Source organism: Kwoniella pini, chromosome 5 (assembly GCF_000512605.2).
Source record: "Kwoniella pini CBS 10737 chromosome 5, complete sequence".
Lineage (NCBI taxonomy): Eukaryota > Fungi > Basidiomycota > Tremellomycetes > Tremellales > Cryptococcaceae > Kwoniella > Kwoniella pini.
In genome coordinates, this window is record NC_091720.1 from 1502203 (window position 1) to 1526531 (window position 24329).

At 40.5% G+C, this 24329-nt stretch overlaps 7 protein-coding genes across 7 annotated transcripts; 2 read left to right on the forward strand and 5 right to left on the reverse strand.

Annotated features, from left to right (window-relative positions):
- Nucleotides 1–4406: 4406 nt before the first annotated feature.
- Nucleotides 4407–9321, reverse strand: I206_104335 (uncharacterized protein; the record flags this gene model as incomplete). The annotated part of the gene is made up of 17 exons (XM_070202935.1): nt 4407–4462; nt 4528–5013; nt 5074–5237; nt 5306–5630; nt 5692–5891; nt 5951–6083; nt 6148–6246; nt 6299–6335; nt 6396–6497; nt 6685–6777; nt 6837–7185; nt 7240–7315; nt 7373–7430; nt 7495–7627; nt 7690–7752; nt 7820–8683; nt 8927–9321. The coding sequence occupies 17 exons, from the start codon at nt 9319–9321 to the stop codon at nt 4407–4409; spliced, it is 3633 nt and encodes a 1210-aa protein (XP_070059036.1).
- A 987-nt stretch (nt 9322–10308) lies between these two features.
- On the forward strand, nt 10309–11382 carry I206_104336 (uncharacterized protein; the record flags this gene model as incomplete). The annotated part of the gene is made up of 4 exons (XM_019155825.1): nt 10309–10367; nt 10451–10973; nt 11054–11131; nt 11203–11382. The coding sequence occupies 4 exons, from the start codon at nt 10309–10311 to the stop codon at nt 11380–11382; spliced, it is 840 nt and encodes a 279-aa protein (XP_019010783.1).
- A 250-nt stretch (nt 11383–11632) lies between these two features.
- I206_104337 (uncharacterized protein) lies at nt 11633–13978 on the reverse strand (the record flags this gene model as incomplete). The annotated part of the gene is made up of 10 exons (XM_019155824.1): nt 11633–11739; nt 11809–11842; nt 11911–12290; nt 12357–12471; nt 12538–12780; nt 12870–12924; nt 13007–13143; nt 13238–13479; nt 13574–13726; nt 13858–13978. The coding sequence occupies 10 exons, from the start codon at nt 13976–13978 to the stop codon at nt 11633–11635; spliced, it is 1587 nt and encodes a 528-aa protein (XP_019010782.1).
- Nucleotides 13979–14322: 344 nt separating this feature from the next.
- On the reverse strand, nt 14323–16193 carry I206_104338 (protein disulfide-isomerase domain; the record flags this gene model as incomplete). Its single annotated transcript, XM_019155823.1, has 11 exons — nt 14323–14566; nt 14630–14898; nt 14959–15183; nt 15241–15379; nt 15458–15536; nt 15616–15697; nt 15755–15795; nt 15850–15872; nt 15936–15944; nt 16003–16037; nt 16104–16193. The coding sequence occupies 11 exons, from the start codon at nt 16191–16193 to the stop codon at nt 14323–14325; spliced, it is 1236 nt and encodes a 411-aa protein (XP_019010781.1).
- Nucleotides 16194–16898: 705 nt separating this feature from the next.
- On the forward strand, nt 16899–17881 carry I206_104339 (uncharacterized protein; the record flags this gene model as incomplete). Its single annotated transcript, XM_019155822.1, has 4 exons — nt 16899–17036; nt 17138–17315; nt 17434–17572; nt 17665–17881. 4 exons carry the CDS (start codon nt 16899–16901, stop codon nt 17879–17881), a joined length of 672 nt encoding a protein of 223 aa, XP_019010780.1.
- Nucleotides 17882–18070: 189 nt separating this feature from the next.
- On the reverse strand, nt 18071–20762 carry I206_104340 (uncharacterized protein; the record flags this gene model as incomplete). The annotated part of the gene is made up of 4 exons (XM_019155821.1): nt 18071–18747; nt 18805–19177; nt 19643–20466; nt 20537–20762. 4 exons carry the CDS (start codon nt 20760–20762, stop codon nt 18071–18073), a joined length of 2100 nt encoding a protein of 699 aa, XP_019010779.1.
- Nucleotides 20763–22900: 2138 nt separating this feature from the next.
- I206_104341 (uncharacterized protein) lies at nt 22901–24098 on the reverse strand (the record flags this gene model as incomplete). Its single annotated transcript, XM_019155820.1, has 6 exons — nt 22901–22947; nt 23019–23050; nt 23118–23288; nt 23389–23617; nt 23745–23802; nt 23862–24098. The coding sequence occupies 6 exons, from the start codon at nt 24096–24098 to the stop codon at nt 22901–22903; spliced, it is 774 nt and encodes a 257-aa protein (XP_019010778.1).
- Between the last annotated feature and the right edge of the window lie 231 nt (nt 24099–24329).

A 24329-nucleotide genomic window follows, 5' to 3' on the forward strand; every position in this document is an offset into this window, starting at 1 on the left:
CAGACTCCACAACATGATGAAACCCAAAGATAATAACAATATACTAGGGACACTAAGAAGACCGTAGACGCTAATGAGCAGAGTGGGGAGAGAGCAAGGAGGTGCTAAGGCCCGTGCGATGAAAAGGACCATCGGGATTTCCGAAGGACAGCGCAAATAGATTATATCATCGAATTACAAGTTGAGGCTGAGTGCAAAGCTGCAAAGGATGCAAAAGCCGAACAGCTCTATTTCTTCATTCGATCTCGCAGAATTGATCGATCTTCGTGTCTGAGATGCCTTTGTTATTTTCATCCTTTCCCCCACTCGCTTCAATTGTTTTGATGGTTTGTCGAATGTAAATCATATCATCCACCGTCCCTCTCCTCGCTCTCCTTGCATTATCAGATACACACAAAGCCGTTTGATCCGCAGGGAATAGCTCCATCATCAAGGGAAATATAGTTCAATTGAGACTGTGGATGATGGAGGAACGCAATAAAGGGATCTCAGGTGAGATGGTACCTTCTAAGCAATTTACAGAAGATCCAAGCGACGAGCCAAAAAGTATCGTATCCTGCCCCTTGGCATAAACGCTTCGCCCGCATAGACTCCAACGAGGATCCAACCATCAAATACGACCGCAAGGGTACTGATATCGTCACACATAAAACAATTCGGAAATGTAAGAATGGCAATTAAGGAAAATTCGGAATTCGACAATCAAACGCAATCGCCAAAAAAATGGCGAAAACGGCGAGACCACAGATAACCAGGGTTGATGCTAGTTTGGTACTTACATGATCTCTTCTCTCCCTTCCGTCATATTCGCTACCTTGCTGTTGATAATGAGTGTCGTTCATCTTGAAGTTACTTGATGTGAAAATCAGTTCACGTCAACGCGTCTATGAGTGGAGCGAGATGGTCAATTGAGACACTCGTAACAGGCGAAGTGATTTATGTACGGTTGACGTGAACCTGCTAACTCACGTAAGGATGACCACACTATCAAAGGCTGAAAGCAAATGATCAAATGATCTGTCCAAAGGCCGTTGATTTGAAGATTTATCTTCCTTGATCTAAATCAAAGGACTCTTATCGTTATTCCGCGTCCTGATCTAGAATATCGTTCTATACACAGGTAGAGGGGATTGATCCGAACTGATCGCAAAACTCTATTCGAAAAGTCTAGTATAATACTGCACGAATGCCCGCGTGAGTGCGTTGCCCAGCTGTATGGATCCCTTTGATGTCTTGGGTCCAGTATGATTATGGACTGAACTTGCAAAAACGGGTTTGTTGTGTTTCTACGAAGGGTTTCGTTGTGATTGGCGACTTGATGGTGAGTTAGTGTCGATTTGTTTGTGTATCCTTCTTGGGTCTATTGATCTATGTTATACCTATTCAATTGGGTTGGATTGACAATTCTGCGAGAGTAGTAGGGTGAAAATATGTTGTCGTGGCTGCTGAAGAATAAAGATGGGTCTCAATATGATTTGATAAAAGGGGAAGGAATTTTTCGTGGAGTTGTGATTCGGTGTATGCGGTTTTGTTGGTGGTTTCGTAGTTTACAAGAATCCAGTGCTGTACCTAGTAATTGATGAGAGCCGCTGAAAGAAAGGATGGTTGTACCAAGTGAGGGGGAAATAAGGGGGAAGCAAAATGAATTGATAGTAATGTTCTACTTACTTACTGCCTTACTCTTTGTCTTTAGGTTATAGGTTAGAAAAGAAAGGGTAAAAACGCGTCCCTGACCCTGGATTCGTATTTTATTTTCGTTTGAGCAAGAGGAAGGGGAGAATGACTGGGAGGATTTGATAGGTATAATCGACGAAGCGGGTTTAGGTCCAAAATACAGTAACGATAAATATCTGTACTAGTTTTGTGTGTATTTTATATTACTAAATTTTTCGGATTAATTGGGTCTCACTTGATAGGAAGTAGAATGTAAAAAGGTTCAAAACAGCAAGACACAGGCCCTTTCTAAATCAGAGAAACAGGATTTCAATTAAAGAGAGATAGCGCTTTCTGTATGTACCTTTTGATGATGACAGAGTTGTCTTTCCGGATGTTTCGTTCCTTTCCAAAAGAGCTATAGCAAAAACCTTTTTGGGAGGTGACCGATCACTCCGACTCTTCCTACCCGGTAGTCGTATAACGTTTTGCTTTTTTCTTTTTTGCTTACTAAGACCCTTGGATCTGGAAAAACCAATTCGGTTTATAAAGTATCTACGAACTTTATTTCACTAAGAAACCTATTCTTGTACGGCAATTACTACTTTCAGGAACAAACGAGAAAAATAAGAGGAAAACTAGCTAAACCAAAAGCAAATAAGAATTACGAGATTCCCGCTCTAAGCGGATACAAGCACAAATAGGAAACGTATACCCAGCTTTGAAGGGGTTTGTCGACGCGTGTTATGATTGAAACCCGGGTAGATCACGTTGTGGTAGTCGGATCGACAGAGGCTTTTTTTAGGTACGAACCAAGGTAGAAGTCGATGATATCATGTCAAGTGAGAAGAGGAAAAGGGGGACAACACTTGGAATACAGGGATGGAAGTGACAATCCGGATCATTGATTGCGCATACAAAGAATTGATCGCATGATCAGCTAGTAGTCATTTAAGAAATGGCTAGAGAAGATTTCCCCTGATCAACAGAACGATTTTGCGTCAGTAATGAGTGCAGGTCTTGCTATCCCACGTAAGCGGGTCTCTAATTCCTATTGAATGGCGAGGTCGAATGACCCAGGGGTAAGAGAGCAGCGGAATCGGTAAGAATATTTTGCAAGGCACGAATTCCGGAAGATTTCAAATGAACGATAGATACAAAAGAGGCAGTTTTCTCTCTTTTGACTCACTTGCTGATCAGGACCGGAACCGTGTTTGTAGTAGACTCAGTCTCTTTGTCTGAGTTTTGATGACCAACTCATCGGCTTTGTCGCTATCTGCTCTGCTGTGGATAGCCGCGCTCACGGACTGGCACCCCTGTTCAAAGCATATTTGTCTATTGTCGGATAGCAAGACCCATTCGATGACCTTGCTGTTCGTTGGAGATCGGACCTGAAAACAAGGTTTTATAGTTATTTCGGTCAGGCACGTACTCGTCCTTCTAGACCTTCTCAACAAAAACCAAAACATTCCTTTCAAAGGTGAAAGAATGCCGAAATACGATGACATCGCGTTCAATACCATGACATAAATTAGCTTCCCACTTGTCTTACTCAGTCTTTGGTGATTCATTGTTTTCTCAACTACGAGATCAGCGAGTGATCCGACGATCTCATACCTTTGTATCATAAGCATTCTATTCTCTCACATATGATCTCATTGGAAAAAGGAATAAATTCATCTTGTCCGGCCTTCCGGTGATGTCTCTGTATGTTACAGATCGCTTATGCCGTAAAGTTATGAACTTTCTCGTTATTCAATTGAGCAAGATTTGAACGGGAAAATAGGTAAACAAACACAGACTAGTGAAGCTCGATCAGAAGGATGGCTGGTCACGTTGGGTGAATGCGAAAGGTCTCTACTAATGAGGGACCCCCAATGTGTCAAGTTCCGTATGGGAGGGGCATGAGTCACGACTGGTTGCCAACGAGTTGAGATGTAGAGCAGATAGAGGAGTAAGATATTGTATTCAGAACCAACGAACAATCCTCAAACCGGGCATTTGGAAGAACCAGGGCCTGAAAATCACTTGTCGTACCGGCCAAACGCTCCCATTCGTCCTGCTTCGTAAGATCAGGCAAATGACGGGTGGTACAAGCGTTTAATTATAGAGAACGATTCCACACTACACAAGCCGGTCTAAGCGTGGGATAAGGAGAAACGATATCAAATGCTTTGCCCTGTTCTATGAACGAATTGCTAGACTACCATCAGTCTATGAATGTGGAAAGGAATGGCTTGCACCCCTGAACAGACCTGTTTGAGCACAACTGGATCTGGTTTGACTAAGGCATGCTAATGATTGATGTATCAGTCTAGGTAGAGCAAACTTAGCAAGATCTGACGAATACCGAGAGTAAAAGCTCGACTGCGTTTTCCTCTCACGACGTTTTCATTTGGTATACTCAAAGCTTACGACAGTTTACTTTCCTCAAAACAGCTTGGACATTGGTAAGAGTAGCTCTCACAGTCTGCTTGATAGACTTGACTTTGGGCTTGATTCGTTGCATACCTATCGTAGCGGCGTGTGAAGTCGGCAGTGAATTCCTTGCCTCGTCAAGATCAAGCTACATTCGTGATGCATTTCTGCGCTAACCAAAACAGCTACGATATTTATGCAATTCTAAATCACTCAATCTCAATGCAAAAGACTAGTTCAATGCAACTACAACTTCTTCTATTCTCTTTCCTGAATGCAGAAACATCTGTTCCATTTCCTTCTCTTCACTATGGTCCCGAACCAACTCATACATTCTATGACAACACAGCTATCAAGTGTGAACTCAATACTTCTTGCTCTTCAGCGACAGCTATAAACAAACAAGATTAGCGATTGACGAGAATTCCTCCGAGCTGGTTGAAACAGTCAACTCACCCTTCAAAACAATCTTTATAAACCTTCTAGCTACTTCTCCTTCTTCCTCTTCTAATGTTTCCAAATCATCAGATGTCATTTTCCATAAAATAGAATCACGTTCCGCAATGACTGTACAATTTCTTCTAATTCCACTTAAAGTTGACAGTTCTCCTGCAATTGTACCAGCCACCATAGTTTCATGAACTGATTTCGTATGATCATCATACGCATAATTCGCTCTTAAACATCCTGATTCGATTAGGTATAATCCATCTGCAACTTCATCTTGTTTCCAAAGTATATCCCCTGAAACAATTTCTTTTCTAGCGAAATATGGCATTAGACTTTCTAGGAATTTCGAAATTGCTTTAGATGTTTCCTCTTCGTTCGTGCCTAGATCGGACAAATAAGATTCAAATGTTTGATAGAGGATAGGTAGTGGTTGGATAGTTGAGGGGTCTGGTAGATCCGATGGATCAGGTTTTGGTGGTGAAGGGAACGCAGCTAAACAGATCCTTTGGTCAGCTCCTAAGCAGAGAGTATCGGAAAGATCAGGGAACTTACATTTAGGTAGAGTATCTCCGCCTGCTTTGACTAAATGACTTCTTCGCGGGGAGTTCTGGAAAGACTCAGCCAGTGAGAAAGGAGGTTTTGAAATTTTCGGGAAATCGATGACTTGGGCTGTAGCTTGTTGGTCCAGCAATAGTTGATTCTCGTAAAAAGCAGTACTGCATGGTCACGTATTAGCTGTGATTTCGATCAAGATATCATTGGAAAAAGGGCCGAAAGAACATACAGGTAAGCATTCTCGGTCCATTCCAGAGCGTCATTCAATCCAACGAAGACTTCAACTCTAGTCCCTTCCCTATCTGCCCATAGATCAACGGCTTGTAGTGCTGTACCGACAAGGCCAGTGGGTGCAGCCCCGCACAGTATCAGAAGGACGTCTTTGGCAGCTAAGAGTCGTTGAACACGGACGAAGGCTTCCGCCGAGGAGAAATCCATTCCGTGAACTAGGTGTAAGTCGATGATGAGGAATCGAATTGGGTTATGTTGCCATTTTGCTAAATCCAATAGATGCCTAATTTCATCTTCCACAGCTGTAATGGTGCCGAAGAACACTGGCACATGACGGGATATTAGCGCTGACTTGCTGGGAGAAAACGAAGAAACAGAACTAACAGAATCCCTGTAATTTCATAACGTAGGTTTGGGAACCAACTTGCTGTATGAATTCTCTTTGAGATTTTGGTCTTCGCACTGTCGACCGAGCTGTTGCTCCGCTGAAAACAGTCCGAATGGCTCGTCGTCGAGAGCTTTGTACGACAAAGAATATACACGCAAGAATGACACCGAGGAGCAAACCGATGACGAAGTCAAAGCTGTAAGATGCGATCGTCAATTGGAGGTAAGGCGGTTAAGCTCGATGAGAGCTACATACATTGTCATGCCAATGGTGATCACCCAGATGGTGATGTACTCCCATTTATTGACTCGATTTCGGGTATCCCATACAGCTTCGATGACAAGATCGATACCAAGGACGAAGATCAAGGCGCCGACAACCATCACAGCTGATCCGTTATGTCAGCGTGATGCGCTGTTCTACCCGCCACTCGAAGGAAGGACCGGACTCACGCAAAGCAGCAATGACTGAAGGTCCAATCATCATGATTGCAGTCGTAGCCGCTGCAAGCATTAAACCGGATAATCTAGAACCGCCACCAACTCGATAAACTGTGTTCGAGATCAGCGGTACGTTGTATTAGGGTGTCGCAGAATCGCTTACAGAGTACCGTGTTGACATAGGTGAGGTAGTTGGGTACCTGTAAATACGATCAGCCGTGTACTGCGGCAAGTGTGGCTAGCAAGAGCACGCTACTCACAGTGCCGATCAACCCAGCAGCGAAATTCGAGAAACCATGGGCTATCAGTTCTCGGTCTAATTTGACATTGTCTTCCGCTAACGAAACACCCAAAGCCGGAACCTATACGATGCCCAAGATACAATCAGCTCAAACACTCAGAAAAGTTTTCCAAGCAGTCTAAGTGTTGAGTTGAAGTCTCTCAGAAGTCAAATAAGGTATCTACTGTGAATATAAATACTCTGCAGAAGTCTAACATATCTTTGGTGACAAGCATCATCGAGTCTCGCTGGAGAAGTAGACCGCTCACATTAAGAGGTACGTGGAGTATACCGAAGAATACCAAAGCGAGCTGAGTAGGCATTGCAGCCCAGAAGGCACCCCAATGCGTCTTGCGGAAATCCTTCAATCGCATCACATCAACTTTTCCGTACGAAGAAAATAGAATCGAATGAGACATACGAAGTAAGTGTAAAACTTCCACCAACTCTGAGTATTCTTTCCTACATCGAAGACCCAGCCAGTTTCCCTCAAGTGCTCGATATCCCATCTTCCGATCAAAACAACCGCGTAGAAGATGAGGGGTACCACGAAGAAATATGCAGGGAAAATGAGTTGATGATGATGAAAATGAGTGATAACTCGAAGCAGAACTGCTAGAGCTAGAGGTATGGTCCACAAAGCGATGACATGACCTGATTCGAAGAACATCTTGATCGTTGCCAAGTTGTACTCGAAACCTTCTTCTTTAAGTCCGCGAGAGACTTCTAAACCAGTTTCAATCAAGAAGACACCGACACCACCGATGCACCTGTTTGTTCCGACATGTCAGCTTTCAGATCGACGAGAGTACTCAAGGACTTACCCAACGAGGATGTGTCGAGGGAAATAACCTATCAGACCTCCTAACTTGAAGAAACCCAGAGCGAAGAATACAAGACCTGCAGAATTCCATATCAGTTTGAGGCTCATATTCATACGCTCTGAGGACTACCCACCTGTCAGGATGGAGCTGAAAGCGAAAGCAGCCATGGTAGTAGCGATAATGGCTTGGTCCTGAAATATAGAAGGATGACGTCAGCATCAGTGTTTGCTATTGAGACGGAACAGGTGTGCTCACGTCATCACCTATTACAGATTCGAAGGTGTTTACTAGGATGTGGAAAAAAGGGACGGCTTCGATCATCATTGAACCATTACCTCCGGGGAAGATACTACCTCCTAGCGAGAAGACCAGCTGAGAGATGATACATCTATGATTCAATTCAAGGGCTAAGCATAGGTCACGCTTGACAAGATTCATTCAGACACTCACGAAACGAAGAACATGGAGACACCCAAGGAACCGAAGTCGGCAAAGACTGCATTCGCAGGAAACCTAATCAAGATAAATCTCATGAGTTAACAAATTTGTCGTGGGATGGGATAGTACCCTGACAACTCACAGGATCATACCATAACTGACACCATCCAACACATTCAATAGAAGACCCAGCACCACTGAGGGTATAGCTTTGATGGGTTCAAGGATAGCGCCTTCAGCTACATCTCTGGCAGATATTTTGCTCAGACTGTTTTTCCATGTCTTCACATCTGAAAGAGCTTGACCACCCCATGACCTCTTCTGTTTACTCTCTCCTAAACCTAACAACGGAGTATTCTCATTTGCTCTAGCACGCTCGATATCCTCTTGATTGACTTCGTCCGCTAGATACCTTCTGAGTGAAGATGCCGAAGCATTTCGGGATTGGTTACTTTCTGAATGAGTCGAAATCACTTCAGAATCTACCGATATCAAGGGTTTCCTTGTTGGCACCGGAGTACGTTCTGCGTCACTTTCGGATATTGATGATTTTCTTTGAGCTCCATTCGACGGTTCCTCCGCAGTTGGTATGGCAGCTTCTTTAGCTCTGTCTATCATCATACTCAAGCCTGAGCGTTGTCCGGTATAAGGAGAAGCACCGAAACCGCCATTAGATTCGTCTGAAGATGGGGAAATTTTCTGACCGATAGCAACGGCAGGATTAAGATGACTTGGGGTGGCGGGTTTACTACCTTTACCATTGATAATAGGCTTTGAGCTCGTATTTTTCGGCATGGATGTTGAAGAGATTGCGAGATTGCGTGAGACTAATGGTGATACAGACGGCTGAAAGTGACTGAAAGTCGAATCGCCTGCTCCTGATACGGTCGATGGTGCTCTTGGTCTGGAAGAGAAGGACATGGAAGCTAATCTTGCGGTTGAATCTCGTATTGACTGTGGAGTATTGGCAGAATGATTGTGAGGGTAAGGGGTGTAGCCTGAGCGTCTATATGAATGTGATTGTCATCAGCTAGGTATGTCGGGTGGATGCATTATAACCAATTTGTGATTGAGTCGAGCATGAAGAAGTAGGTAGTATGTAAGAGAGTTCCGTGATATGACTGACGACAAGTTGTCGCAAATCAGAAATAGCCGAGGTCAAGATAAGAAATTGTGGTAAGGGAGGGATGATGTATTTGTTGTGTGAGACATGATGGGAGATAAGATCATAATAGGTTCAGTGACTCACTCATCACTTTGTTGTGCATTCGACTGCGAATGATAATCACCACTTATCCTCCTACCCGAATGTAAACCCCCAATACCTGAATTATGAGGTATATTTATATCGCTATCCATAGCACTGGTGCTCATATTTGGTTTTTGTTGATGAGTACTCATACTTACTCTTCTTATTATTTGTGAGAAATAGCTACTACTCCCTTGTGCACTATGATCGGCATCATCCGGTGGTTCAGATATTGATGAGGCGGAAGGTGATAATGGTCCAACACCACCACCCCCCGAATGAGATTGATGAGTGGGTAAGATTGGTGAATTTGAAGTCGCATGAGTGAAGGATGGGTGATTGGAAGGTAATGTCGAAGGTAGGTGTGGTGAGGTAGCTGGATCCCTAGCTGGCATCTTGAATAGACTAATGGTATTCTAACTGATATACGTACTCCGTGCGTTCGGATCCTGTGACACTGGAAACAATTACGAAAGATCGCGATATCTGATTGGATTGAATAAGATTGCTTTAGATAAGACGTGGAATTGATATATGCTTGGCTTTATACAGGAGTTTGGTAAATGCTTGATGATCTGATTTGAGGGTTCGTGCGTTCGTAATTATATGATTGTTTCAGCTAATTTAGTTATCGTTATTGATTGATTGATGTCATCGGATCAATTGGATGAATCTCCCACTTGATTAATCACAAACAGATCTACACTGAATGAATTGAATGATGATGAGGAAACAGGAAACGATGGGACAAAGCTCAAAGGAGTCAGATGAAGTCTATCTTGGTTTGAAATAGCCTGCGCTTCTGAAGGGACTCGGTTGTTTGTCAAATTGTGAGGGGAATCTTCTTATTCTTATGAGACCTTGCGTTTCTATATCTACATCTACGATCTTGCGTACCCACTTCGCTTCTATCAATTGGAGTAAGGAAGGAACCAGCTGATAATTGGCTCTATCCTGCCTATGGTTGGAGCAAACAACATTGCTTATTTCTTCTCCTAAGTTTTAACGCCTTGATTATTAACGAGACTAGAGATAACGGTATCATAAATTTGTTGTCGTTATCTTTACACACGTCATAAACAGGCTTTACTCTTTAGCGCGTAGTATAAATTGTAGGGTACTTTTGATTCCTGGTCTTTTCAGGATTATCCACCAATCAGCTTGGAAGATCTCATAAAGCAAAGCCACGTGAGGGGCACGTAACCGCTTCCATGTCTTGAGACAGGTTGGACGGTTGAAAACGGTATGTACCGGATATTTCGGTCCGAATGATTGACGGGGAATTACAATCAGTAAGAGTGTATATATATTGATATATTCATCAATCATTGAAGCGATTCAATTCATCTTTCCAATTGAGAATCAATAAAAGAAGAAACAAAATGTCATCATCACCATCTTATATTGAAGAATTATTCGGATTAAAAGGCAAGACCGCTCTGTGAGTAATCTTGAGTCAAAGTTTCACGAATTAGTTAAAAGAAAAGAAACAATGCTAATAATATAAATTGACTTGAATTTTAGTTTAACAGGTGCTACTAGAGGTATTGGTGCAAGACTTGCACTTGCATTATCAAAAGCAGGTGCAGATATAATTTTAATTCAAAGAAATGATACAAATACAAAAACAAAAGATGAAATAATTTCAAATGGTGGTAAAGCAGAAATTGTTATTTGTGATTTATCTTCTTCTGAACAAGTTTCAAAGTTAATTCCACATATAACAGAAGAATTAAATAAAAATTTAGATATTGTTGTAAATTGTGGTGGAATTCAAAAAAGACATCCTGTTGAAAATTTTCCAGATTCAGATTGGCAAGAAGTTTTACAAGTTAATTTAAATACTGTTTTTACAATTACAAGAGATGCAGGTAAACATATGTTAAAATCAAGAGGTGGAGTTTCAGGTGAAGATGTACCTCAAGGTGGTGTTGATGGAAATCCAAGAGGTAGAGGTAAAATTATAAATATTTCAAGTTTAGTTGCTTATCAAGGTGGTTTAAATGTTGTTGCTTATGCAGCTGCTAAACATGGTGTACAAGGTATTGTAAGTTAATTAATCGTTTTAATTAACATTTACTTATTATAAGCTTGAAACTCATTTACTGATATACTCTCCTTGCTTAGATCAAATCTTTCTCAAATGGTTGGGCATCAAAAGGAGTTTGCGTCAACGGTATCGCTCCAGGATACATCGCAACAGATGTAAGTATCCACTACTCAATTTGTAAAGTCTATTTGCTGATGACGATATCATCTTCCTTTTGCAATGATAGATGAACGAAGCACTCATTGCTGATCCTGTTCGATCTCGACAAATTCTCGAAAGAATTCCAGCCGCAAGATGGGGTACACCAAGTGATTTCGAAGGTGCAATTGTTTTCTTGGCTTCCAAAGCATCAGATTACGTTTCAGGTGAAACTTTAGTTGTTGATGGTGGATGGATGGCTCGTTAAGCAATTTTTGTAGAGTGTATTCTTACAGTATATGTATGTGTACTGCCAATTAGCTCAGGGAGACCGTAATCTCGGTGTGATCCAGGTCTACATCATTACTACACCCTAAGACTGTCTTAGTATCGATTGCCGTTAAAGCCAGCCCTCCAACAATGCATGGGGTGCACAAAATGCATTCACACTTCGTGACCAAGGCGTAGCTATAACTCTACATGAAATTCTAATTCTAGCACTTCGCACATGTGCGTGCTTAAAGATCTCCCATATCATCCATATCATCTGCATCATTTTCGTTTTCTTGAATCAATTGAGCGATCTCCCTATCCCTTTCTCTTGCGTCTGCGGCGGTGTCGAGTTCTGCGGGTATTGGATAATCCATCAGCTTTCATCGTCAGATTTCACGCGTACTGCCGATGACGAGCTTACCTTTCCTGTGAGCATTTGGCGGGTACCTCATTGCCTATCGGGTCATGACGCATTAGCTAACCTTCCTCCGGGTCAGGCGAGTAAGGAGAAAAAGACACTCACTCTGACACTCTCATTGTACACCTGAGTGCAGAACTGCACTCTTGCATTGAATTGTTTCGAAGGTTCATCCGTCTCGTACACGTTCTTGATTTTATTAGAAACCATGTATCCCTTCTCATGATCAATAGTCGCGTCTATGACTCCATCTTTAATAGCTTTGGCTACTATGTATTCTGTATCTTCCTCTGAATCAAGGTTAAGCTTTATGCAAATGTCGGATAAGGATATTCTTGAATATGCTAAAGTGATAGTTCGTAATGCTGTTTTGATGACAAAGTGTCGCAGTCGCAATATGAGGAAATGAGTTGAATCTTCCAAGAATACCTTTTCATGTTGTTCGAATGCTTTTTGAAATCCGGTCACATCTCCTATCCTCACAGCTGCAAGTGGGTGTATGAGCGCAAATCAATGATTTACAATCGAAACAAATATATTGACCGACATACCTTGAACGATCTGGAAATAAGGTAATAAAGCTTGCTTCAATACTGGTTTTCTGAACATTGCTCTTTCTGGAATCACACCAGTGAGCAGAATAACGATAATGTAGTATTTGTGTATCTTCAATAGCCCAGGTCAGCTGAAGCTGCAAGTGAACAGATCAATCAGAAATAAGGATGTACTTACCAATTGAACATATCCTGGGGCAACTTCATCCTTTGGAGCTCGTCTGATAGCAGTCTGTAGATAATTTTTAGCTTGAGTGTAATTCAATTGAATAGCTCTTAATCGACCAGCGTAGAATAGCCATCTGACAGTCTGAGCTTGATTGGCTGCGCCTTGATATGTAGTTCGAGCAATGAGTTTGTCGGCTTGATCATATTGTTGAGAAGCCAAGTATGATCGAAGTAGGAGATTTATGACAGTAGCCTATGGATAGCAGCAGACACTGTTCAGCGCTTTCTTGATGATGGGTCACGAAGAAAGGACTGAGGCGAATGAGAATCATCGAAACTCACTTCTAAAGTTTCGTCCTTTCTCAAAGAGGCAGTTTGTCGTATAGCTAAGAGAGATCTGAGTTACAAAGAAGCTAGATCAGCATGTAATATCCACGGCGCCATATGGTTGAGTTAGCTTCAAGAGATGAATTACTCACGATTGTAATTCGGATAACTTTCCTTGCAATTCGTACGATCTAGCAAGGTAAAACCAGACCTTCGCGGCAATCTGATCCATAGTTCTTCGATTGAGCGAACTGATTAATTCGGTAGTTTCCAAAGCGAATTCTCCTGCCTATTGACGAAAAGGGTACATTAGCACATGAACAGTTTATACATTACATTGGTGGAAGGTGATTTGGGAGGTTGAAGTGATAAAGTAAACTTACTTCAACAATTTTTCCAGCATCTAAATTTTGAAGAATTAAAAGTAATCTCAAATACATAATACCTTCAGGGATAAGATCATTATTATTATCGATTGGAGAAACGAATTTTTTCTTTTGAGTTGTGGATGATGAATCAGTAATTTCAGGTGAAGTTGAGTCCACTTCCATTTCTTCTGTATTGTTACTTGTTGAAGGCAAATCAGAGTATATCGAGTTTGCAATTAACGATTGACCAGTTTTGGCTATATTACCGATGTCTAATCAGCTAAGCTCTCATTTACATCTCTGAAAGAAAATGGACGAGCAGCTGAGAATGTTAAGGCATAGGCGACTCACATCCTTTAGGGAAAGCTTGATCTAAGACGTTTTTTAATACCTTCTTATTTAGTTTCTTTCTTAATGTAGTCAATGTTCGAAGTACACGAATAGTGAATCTTGGTTCTATCGTTGAAACTGCTCTACCGATCAATGTGATATTGGCAAGTATTTCTAAAAGAGGTCATGAGAGAAATTATGAGCATCCTTTTCCCTTCTTCCTTCAATCAACAGCCATCAAATAGCAAGAGAGAGTCACTTCAGGATAGAGCTGCAGTTCCGAAATATTGAGATCATCTACTCACCATCCTCTGTGCTCAGAACGGGTACTTCGATTACTGGTTTCTCTAATGGATTAACCTCCTCTTCCCCCTTCTTTTCCTCTTTCGTAGGTTCCGATAATTTCGCTGTTGGATTTTTAGCCATCTTGCAAGGTACTACCGAGACTCTCAAATTATGTATGGATGTATTTGTAAGATCTGAAGGCTGTATGAGCAAAGTTTATTGATTGTTAAATGTGAAATCTATACTGTACTGGCAACTTCATCGACGCGCAATCTAACCACTGACGTCGCAGATTGGTACAACTTGATCCACGTGGCAAATGTGGCACCTACCAGATTATTTGCATATACGCTATGCTAAGGGAGTTTGCGATGATTTCATTCAATGCATTCATGTATTACCAAAGCTCCACTACACTATCACGATCCCCTCCTCACTCCGTATGTGTTCCGCCTCAGATCGACATCCGACTGTCTACAATCCGCTTAAAGCTCCTCCTTAATCTTCTTAGCTTTGTCTTGTACGGCATCAGCGAACTGATCTACACCATCCCTAGCCTGTTGTGGTACTTGCTTGGCAGCATCAATCACTTGCTCATAGATGTCTCCGGCAGCTTCGGCAGCCTCAGCAGCCTTTTGCTCCGCAAAGGCCGAAAGGATATTAGCTTTGATCTTGAGTTCATCAAGCTTGGTTGGTGCCAAAGAGGGTGAAGCGAGCAATCCGGCGATTCTACAGACAAAGTCAGTAATTACTTCAATCCTCTTCAAGGATATTCGGGAGAAAAAAATCTACCTGGTTTGTTCCTTGGTCAACCATCCTTCTCCCTTTTCAAGAACTCTCTCCATAGCTTTCACGTAGTATTGAGCAGATGTGTTGGTCTTAGCGTCGCTTCCAGTCAGGGTGGCGAGGTATTCTCTTGCTCTACCAAGAACATCGGGTCGTTCGGGAAGGGACGCAGTGAAGAAGTTGGAAGCGAGTGTATCAAGAGTGAGAACTTTACCAGCTGTCTCGGACAAAAGACCAGTGATGGATCGGTGAGTACCACAGTGCTCGTTGAGGAACTAGACCGAAATTACAAGGTAAGATGATATAGACATTTGGGGCCAACAAGACAAGCTCACATCAATGAATTGTTGTTCAGATCTACCAGTTTGGTATGCAATAGGCTCCTTAGATCCCTTGGGGAAGAATTTGATGGTAGGGAAAGATCTAACGTCGTATTTGGCAGCGACTGGCTTGTTAGGAGCAGCGTCGGCGTCCATTTGAGCGACAACACAATCAGATTCAGATTGGAATGCCTTGGCGACCTTTTCATACGCTGGCTTCATGTTTTTGCAGTGACCACACTATGCAGGGATATGCATCAGCTTACCACGCATTGTTGTTCTAGGGTTTGTACTCACCCAAGGAGCGGTGAAAGCCACCAAGACATTCTTATCATCGTTCAAAGCGATGTCATCAAAGTTACTAGCATCGAGTTCGACAGCCATAGGAGGAGGAGGGGGCTTGATCTTTGACTTGACGCCTGATTTTTCAGCGACGCTATTCAGAACAAACACGAATAAGCCTACTATACTTTCGCATTTAAGGCAGTTTATTCGCAGCAGGAGTCCTACTCACAATCCAGCCAAGGCCTCAAGGTCTCTTCCTGAGCTGTAATCTATGGGTTCAAGCGAACCTTTAGGGAACCACTTGATAGCTGAGCGAACACCACAATTAGTACCGTGAATATAAGACAGACGATATGATGTAAGGCGGAAAGATATAGAAAAGCTCACTTGGGAAACCGGTAACACCGTATTTTGATCCTAGATCTCTTCCTACACCATCTGCATCTGTTTTGGCAATAACCACTTTGTCCTGTTACGATCAATTAGAGAGCTGTACCATGGTTAGATCGGACAACGATAAACATACAGAAGGGAAAGCATCGGCTAATTGTTCGTATACAGGGGCAACTACACGAGCAAGTCAGCTTTGTTGACGCTCAAAATCACATGTTTTGTACTCACGATTTTTGCAGTGACCACACCATCTTAAGACGCCTTATTGTTAGCTGCCGAATTCGCTTACTAATCTAAAATCACGAGATACTTACGGTGCATAGCTATATTGGAAAATCAGCATAATGATCAATCGAATTATTAGACTTGCGAGATACTCACAATTCAACTAAGGCTGGTCGATCACCACCTACAAACTGCACATCCACGCAACTTAGCGAAAGTTATAAAGCTTGAAAACTGTAAATAGAGCTGAGACGTACCTGTTCGAAATTCTTGGTATCTAAGTCGACGACATTGCTTGCGCTGACGAAAGCTGCGAATGCGAACAACGAGAATGACAGGAATTTCATCTTGTTCTGATTTAGCTTGACTATTTGCAATGATAATCAGTTAATGATGAAATCGTTCAAAGGCATATAGTCGAATGTCCGGTTACATTACTCATTATATGAATTCGCTCCACGTCATGACTAACGTGGCTAACAGCACAAATCACTCGATGACGCGCTTAAAACTCGTGAGTAATTAGTTAGATTGAAAAGCTGAATATCTTGATCATTGACAGGAAGCAATATTACTCAGTGACTGATCAGAGTATGATACGCAGCACTGATAACGTTGGAAGAAGTAAAACAAGCTGTTGACTCCATTGTTGTCCCTTGACGCCAAAACCTCTGCAAAATTCAAGAACATATCCTTTCAGCGGAACTTGTAGATTCGAAAACTCAACATCCTTTCATATTCGAGAAATGACGATATGCCATTTCTTTTTCGAGTCATAATTCCGGTAAATATATGAACCTCCTCCAATTACTCAGTGAATCAGCCAAGGGGAACACTCTATAAGAGTTTTAACACAAAGTGATTCCCAATCGCATCTCGCCTTATTTGTATTTTGATTTTACCATATAAATCACAATACGACATCTACCTTACATCATTTCATTCCCCAACTACCCCCATAGCATATACTGATAGAGAATACATTCTTACTAATCCGTCTTTCTGATTGGACTCTTTCCATACTAATTTTACTTAACCTCAAATCGGAAATAATGGGTGGACCAGATCGAACTGTTGGATTACCATATCATTTATTTTATCCAATTTTATCATCAATCTTACTTGCTATAGCAGGATTTTCAAGTGCAGATTCAGTATGGTATGTTTCAATTAATACTCAAAATGAAGTTGTGAGTTTTTTTGTTTTTTTCTTTTTGTTTTCAAATCTTTACATTAGAATTAAACAATTATTAATCTAAATTTCTTGAATTTCTTTTTTCTTTGAAAATAGATTAGATTTGGTTCTCAAAATTATTGTGGATATAATGTATCAAATTTAATTACAACAAATAAATTAGGTTGTATATTTAGAGGATTTCAATATCAATTACCAAATAATTATTTTGGTTTTGAAATTCCAAATGATATTAATTTAAATTTAAGTAAAGTAGCTTTAACAAGTGTAATTTGTGAGTTTTTATTTCTCCTCTTTCAAAAACAAACAAAAAAAAACAAAACAAAAAAAAAATTGAAAAAATCCTCAGAAATTTCAAGAACTGATTTTATTTTTTGGGTGGGAATAAATAGCTTTTGGATTAGTTTTATTTACTGGAATTCATCATGCTTATACAATTAGATATTCATTTAGAAAAAATCCAATTCCAAATCAAGATAAATTATATACATTATCAATGATTCATTTTATTTCAGTATCAATTTGTTTTTTGTGAGTTAAGATTTTTTAATTTAACCAACAAAAAAAAAACCAGAAAAAAAAAGAACGAAAGATTCCAAGTTGATATGTTATTTCTTCAATAGATTGACTTGGGTTGCATTTATTGTTCAAGCGGCAATAATAGGACATGCAGTTTCTCAATCAAATAATATCATTTCAAATAATGATAATTCTCAAGAAATTGGTAATGGAGTAGCAATTTATTGGGGTCAAAGTGTTTGGTTAGTTTTAGCTAGTGCTGTTATTCATTTTGGATGGGGTTATGAAGCTGTCAGATGGAGAGTTGCTTTATTGAAATAAGCACATCTATTTATACATGTGTATTGTACATCTAATCTATATTCAACATATGATAATTATTTAATGAAAGAAATATGCGAAATATGGAGACAACTTGGAAAACATGGTAGCACAAATCACGCCCAAATTCAAGAGGATAGATTGGATTAATACAGTGAAAGATTTAAGACAGACCGCAATGCAGTCAAATTACAACGCATGAACCGGTTGAGCTTCTTCGCCACCACCCAATCTTGGTACGGGTTTCCTCTTCCCCTTTCCAGCCAAACTTCCACTACCCATTCCCAACACAGACGATCTGGGGGCAGCGAAATTGGTAGGATCCATACCAGCTTCGATAACGACTGTACCATCCATTCTGTGTTTATTCTCGTCTAATCCCACACCTAAACCAGCACCGTTCGTATTGAGAGGTGGGAAATATCCAGAATTGGAGTGTGATAATCTTGGAGTTGTTGGTGAATTTGCCCATGATGCCCAACTTGATCCTCTAGAATGTCCACCATTACTATCAGTACTGAAGGATGTAGATTGGGGTAGGTATTCCCCATTTTCCATCATTGGCGTTGTAACACTTCGTTGATGGACTGTCGTGGGATAAGTCTTTTCTTTCAGTGTTACTATACCGCTTGAGAATCTCCGGATATTGCTTGATACAGCTTTTGAGATTCTGCCTGTGGGCGAAAGAGGTGTTTTGGGTGGGGCGGTGGAATCGGATTGAGAAGAAGAGGATGAGTGTGTCGATGATGCCGAAGGTGATATGGGTGATGAGGACGCTTGTGGATATAAAGCAAAATTTGTAGGTGTATATACGTGTGAAGGGAAATGAGAAGGTCGTGGTCCTTGAGCACCGGGGAATGTGCCAGCTAGATAAATCATTATTCAGCATCTAAACAGTGACCGAACTATTCATGAATACTCACGAGTATATACTCCGCTAGTACTTTCTTTAGCTTGGAGACCGTCCCTGACTTTGTGTGGATCTCGTTCAACAACCTTAGATGCTTTCTTTCTTCCTAATTTGTTAGTAGGCGCATTCGGTGTATCTTTCGACGATATTGGCGATGGTTCAGCAACGTTAGGCGAAGTAGGTGTGGTGGGTACCTGAGGTGGATCAACAGGTAAACGGAAAAGGGATGATTGTCGATGGGTAATGATCTTCATTGTTGATGTACCGACATCATTGTCAGGAGATACTGGCTCCGAAACCAAAAGTGATTTGGATGGGACAGATCGAAGCCTTGATCTTGCTGGAACAGGTGGTGGAGCAGTCATTGTGTCGGATCCAGCAGACTCCTGAATTACAATGAATATCTGAATTAGCCAGATATTCGAAAGGTTGAGGTGATCATCGCTATTGACCCATAAATATGACAAGGATGACATTGTGTAGATCATTGGGCAAAGTATCGCAGCTGAATGATGGGTATAGGGTGACTGAGGGGCGCAGTTCCAGAAATATAGACACCAAAAAAGACCTTTTCCGATCAATCAAGGAAACAGGAGCAATAAAGCGACGAACAAGAATATAACTTTTGGTAGGTATTGCGTGAGTGCGTGTGTGTGCGTGTATGCGTGGCGCTTGTATTTAATTATGGTTGCCCGGACAGCAAAGGGTATGAAGTCGTATCGACCTCCACCAAAAGGATAGCTTGGAAGGGAGGGACGAGTCAAAAAGGACACATGAAAGAGGAACAAGAAGGACGAGCTTTGTTCGCCAGGCAGTAGAAAAAAAACGGGCTAGAAACTCTTTGAACTCACCTTTAATGCAGTTGCATCTACCTCATTCGGATTGGCGATACTATTCTTGTGTCGAGTATCTAATGTGACGGTCATCCTGTCTATCCACTTGTTAAACCCTTTCGCTAATTTGTTATTCTTCTTTGTAGTAGGTGAAGGTGATCGTGATCTACGAACAGGTATTATCTGTAAAGGTGTCAAAGGTGGCGTTGGTAATATTGATGTTGTTGTTGTTGCTAAGTTGATTTCAGAACTGTAAAATTTCTCTCTTGCCCAATTTGTATAATTCTTTTCTGAATAAACTGAATGTCTATTTCTTGATCTATCCAATTGATATGAAGTCGATGTATAAAAGTTATATGCTTGATCTTTATTATCAATCCCGGTGTTCCCGAATAAATAAGAATCTTGTTGCGTACTACAATCTTTTTGCGAAGATTGATTCAGATCTGAAGTTGAAAATGAGAATGAAACTAATGTACGACGGGATTTCCATTGATCTATATTTATATGTTCTAAATCTAATTTATTATTATGATCATATGATGTTGTAGGTGTAGATACGTATGTTGTATCTTCTGTTGAAGGTGAAGAAGTATTGACGGATTCTTCAAAATTATCTTCGTAATCTTGAAATTGAGGCTGTGTTGTTGAAAATGAAAAACTTGAACTTCGGACAGGTGGTGTAGGAAAGAAATTCAATCCTAATGAATTATTACTATAATTTGAACAAGTTGAAAATGGTCTATCTAATTCTATTCCATCGTTATATCTAATATTTGAATCTATATCTATATTAATCTCAGAAAGGAATGTTGAAAGTGGTGAGAAAGTTGGTAGATCAACTGATGGCTTGAGATTAGTTTACACTCGTATTTTATCGAGGTATGACAGGAACAGATAAAAACAACTTACCGGTTATCCGATCTTGTTTTTGGTCCTGAAAAGGTAAAGATGATTCATCATACGCTTTAGGTAGGTATAAAGAAGAATCTCTTTCATTTATAATTGGTCTTCCATATTTCCTTTTTTGCTTTTTATATTTACTTTTATTACTTGTAGAGTTGTGTGAAGAAGTAGGTTTTAAAATGACGGTAGAATGTTTCGGGTACTTTGAATGAACATATGATTGAATTCCCATTTTTCAATTCAATTTTTTTTTTGAGTTTTCCAAACTTAAATAACCTTTACCGGCTTAAACCCCCGATTTCTAATTTTTTCTATTTGTTCAAGTCTAGTTTTTCAAAGATATCGATCAAAGATACACCATATACAGTGTGGCGCAGCTATATTTTACGATTAGGTGGTAGATTAGATTATGAGTGTGCTGAGATGCGATTAAATGCAATGCAATTCTATGAGTCGAAATGTGATGATCCGATATTGAGAAACAGAATACAATGCTAAAGATGATAAAAGATATACAAGTAGAGCTTCTTCAAAAATCCCTCATCAACATGGACAGAAAGAATGAATGCATATATATCAATGAACCATTCCGAGGCCCAAAAAAAAAAAAACATTGATTCCTCATGAAATAATGTCGGTCCAGAAGAAATTAAACATCAAACGTATGGTACGTACCTCATGTGAAGATATAGTACGACTAACTTATTATGCTGTTATCTTTACACATACACATGGAATTTCCCCTATCCCCAAAATGCAATTCTTACTTGATATCTATCCTTTTCGGTCCTATAAAAAGGAGGAATAGGTAAAGAACGTTTCGATCCAAAAAACAAAAAAAGTACGTAACTTGCATTCCCCGATTTCAATAAGCTTATTTCAATGATCGTTACCATCGAAAATAATCTTTCTCATATCCTCAGTAAAGATGAGCGGAATTGCGATCGCGGACGGTTCTTTTCAAAGCTTTTACAACATATCAGTTAAGAACCCCTTAAAAAAACCTCACTGTAATTAAACTATAAAATTCAGTTACTGACATAACGAATATAGAAAATAACTCATATGATAATACTTGACAAAGTCGCTGCTCCTGGGAGGTAATTATTGTTTTTGAAAAAACCCCAGCTTGAGGATTCCTATGAGTTGTACGTAACTAACCCAAAACTCGCCGGTGCTCCTTCGTACAGGTGAGCTACAAATTTCGGAAATCCGATCGTATCTCAGCGCATTGACGGTTTCACTCTCCTGTTTTATGCACTATTAAAACTCTTTATTGCTATTCATGAAAGGGGAAAACAAGGGAATGAGGGATATACTTTCTGTTAAAGGCCACAATAGCACACAATGAGACAAAAAAAAGCCCAAAACACTTTCGCTGAGTAATCTATGCTAATAAACAGCACTTAAACACAATCAGACTGCTGAATATAATTCCAGCCCCATCCACTGAAAAAGGCCGCAAAAGGGTCCTCAACAAAAGAGCCGAACATGAAGAACATGAAGCAAATGAACTTTTTCATGTTCTAGCCTCAATCGTCTGACGTAAACTAAGCCTTACGATACCTTTGAAAATGGGGTAGTGGCAAAAATCTCTTTGATAAAAATATCTGAATAAAGATGTACGTACGTAAATTCAAGTATGAATACCGGCGGTTATAAGAGGTTCCCACTTGCAACGAGTACGACTTCTTTTGTATTAAAATTCAAAAAGCTGGTGCCGAAGGTTTAAATTCCAAACATTCCTTTTGGTTTAGGTACAAAGATAACCCGTGCCGAATATTGAAACTTATCTTCCGTCCGAAATCAATGCATCTTAGAAACAAAAGTACGGAATTATGATATGTATCAGAATGTATTTTGATTTCGCATAAACTTCAACGGAAAAATCTAATCAAGAAACATTGTTGTCGATCCTTTAGTTCAGCCACACTCGTAATAAATCTCCTCTAATACATGGACTTTGTGATTTATGTTTGATACATTTCCCACGTCGATGACCTCTCACGCTCAGATATACAGGCTCCAATGTACTTGTTACCACTCTTTCATGAAAAGATCCGGGCCAATGAACGGATAAACTGCAATCTCTTCATTTTCCCAACTGCGGCTCCGGGGCGATCAAGGTTATTCTTTGATTGGATTCAAAGGTAACGCAGATCTTATCACAAGGTTGAAGTAGGTTGTACACGGGTATTGCAGAATTTAAATTCGAATATATCCCCTTCGAGGATCGTATCGATATCAAACTAACTGTCGGAATGTTAAGCTGATTCTTCCCTCTTTTATTGATGGTTCCTTCGGTATTTCATGCTGTGACATTCTCGGTGATCAGTACATCGCATCTGCAACGGGATTGACATCATAGAATTAGAGTTCGAAGGCTGAACTAACCTTCCAAAATTCCTGGGTTCTTCCTATTCATGAGAATACTCCGTCAACCCGAGGTCTAGGTGTATCAAAGTATACCGAAGACGAACGGACTTACCTTGCATGATAACTAAACTTCCATTACCCAGCCTGTGATGGATTAGTTGTTCGATCAATTAGCCCTGAATACTCGCTAGGACGTAACTGCATCACTCACTTCCAACTTATGTTTTTCCTGCCCTTTAACTGCATTTCTATATCCTGTGGTGTTTGTCCTCCTGCATTTTTGCCTGATTTTCCTGGTACACGGGGCGACATAATGAATTTCCTTTCTGCACCTAATGAAACAGAAGCTATAACTAGATTATTCAAATTATCAGAATGTTTCCTGCGTTATTATAAAATTCGACATCAGCTTGAAACCCATTATCCTATTCTAAACATCCTTACAACACATCGAGATTGCTCAACGTTAAATCGCGGCTTACCCTATGTACACACTTCCATCATCGTATCTATTCAGCATACAATGATTAAATCGCACACTTAAATCTCGCTCTAATCGTTCGCGTATTTTATCTAGTATAGGAGGGAATGGATAATTCATATTGATTGTTGAGCCCGAATAGGAGAGTGTAGCGTTTGGAGTCGTAGAATATGCTGCTATATGACGAGACTGGGGAAATTCCCGTCCGTATAGTTTCAACATTGGTTGATCTGTATCTTTTTGACATTAGTTTCCTGTCCCTTTACTTGAACCACTTGAAGTGAATATGGCTCACACCCTGACAAGTGGGATCAAAGTGAGTCACGATCATTAACATATCAGGCAACTCTGACTCACAAGTATCAAGATTCAGTAATTCATCATACCATCGTTGAGCCTCAGCCGGCTGTATAAACTAACATTCAGATCCTCTATCAGTTGCTCATTTATTCATGTCCTTGTTCTCAAACTCACCTCAGGCTGATAATATACATCGCCTCCATATCCCATGTCTTGAACTCTCCATTGATTCACAAATGAAGGTAAGGTGATTTGTTGAAATTCATCCGTCGGGTCATACTTCGAAATCTTTGACTTGGTTTGCGATCTCGATTTCGATTCGAGTCCATCATTCTTGAGCCTTTTGATGTTAGGAGGTGCCGGACTCAAACTTGCAGATGAGAGTTCCGCAGAGCGCTTCTTCGGTGCCATGGTATATATCCTTGAGCTCTGTACCAAGATGTGACACATAGAAGGAATTAATAATCGGTCGATTCTTCATTTCTTAATACGGGGTGGACTAACTTTGTGGAGGGATCGAGTGATTCATTGGGAATTCAGGCACGGTCATTTAGAAATGTTGAAATGTTGACAAGTCTCGTTCATTTCTTATTTACTTTTATTCCATTAACCCCAACCACTTACATCGGCAATCAATGGAAC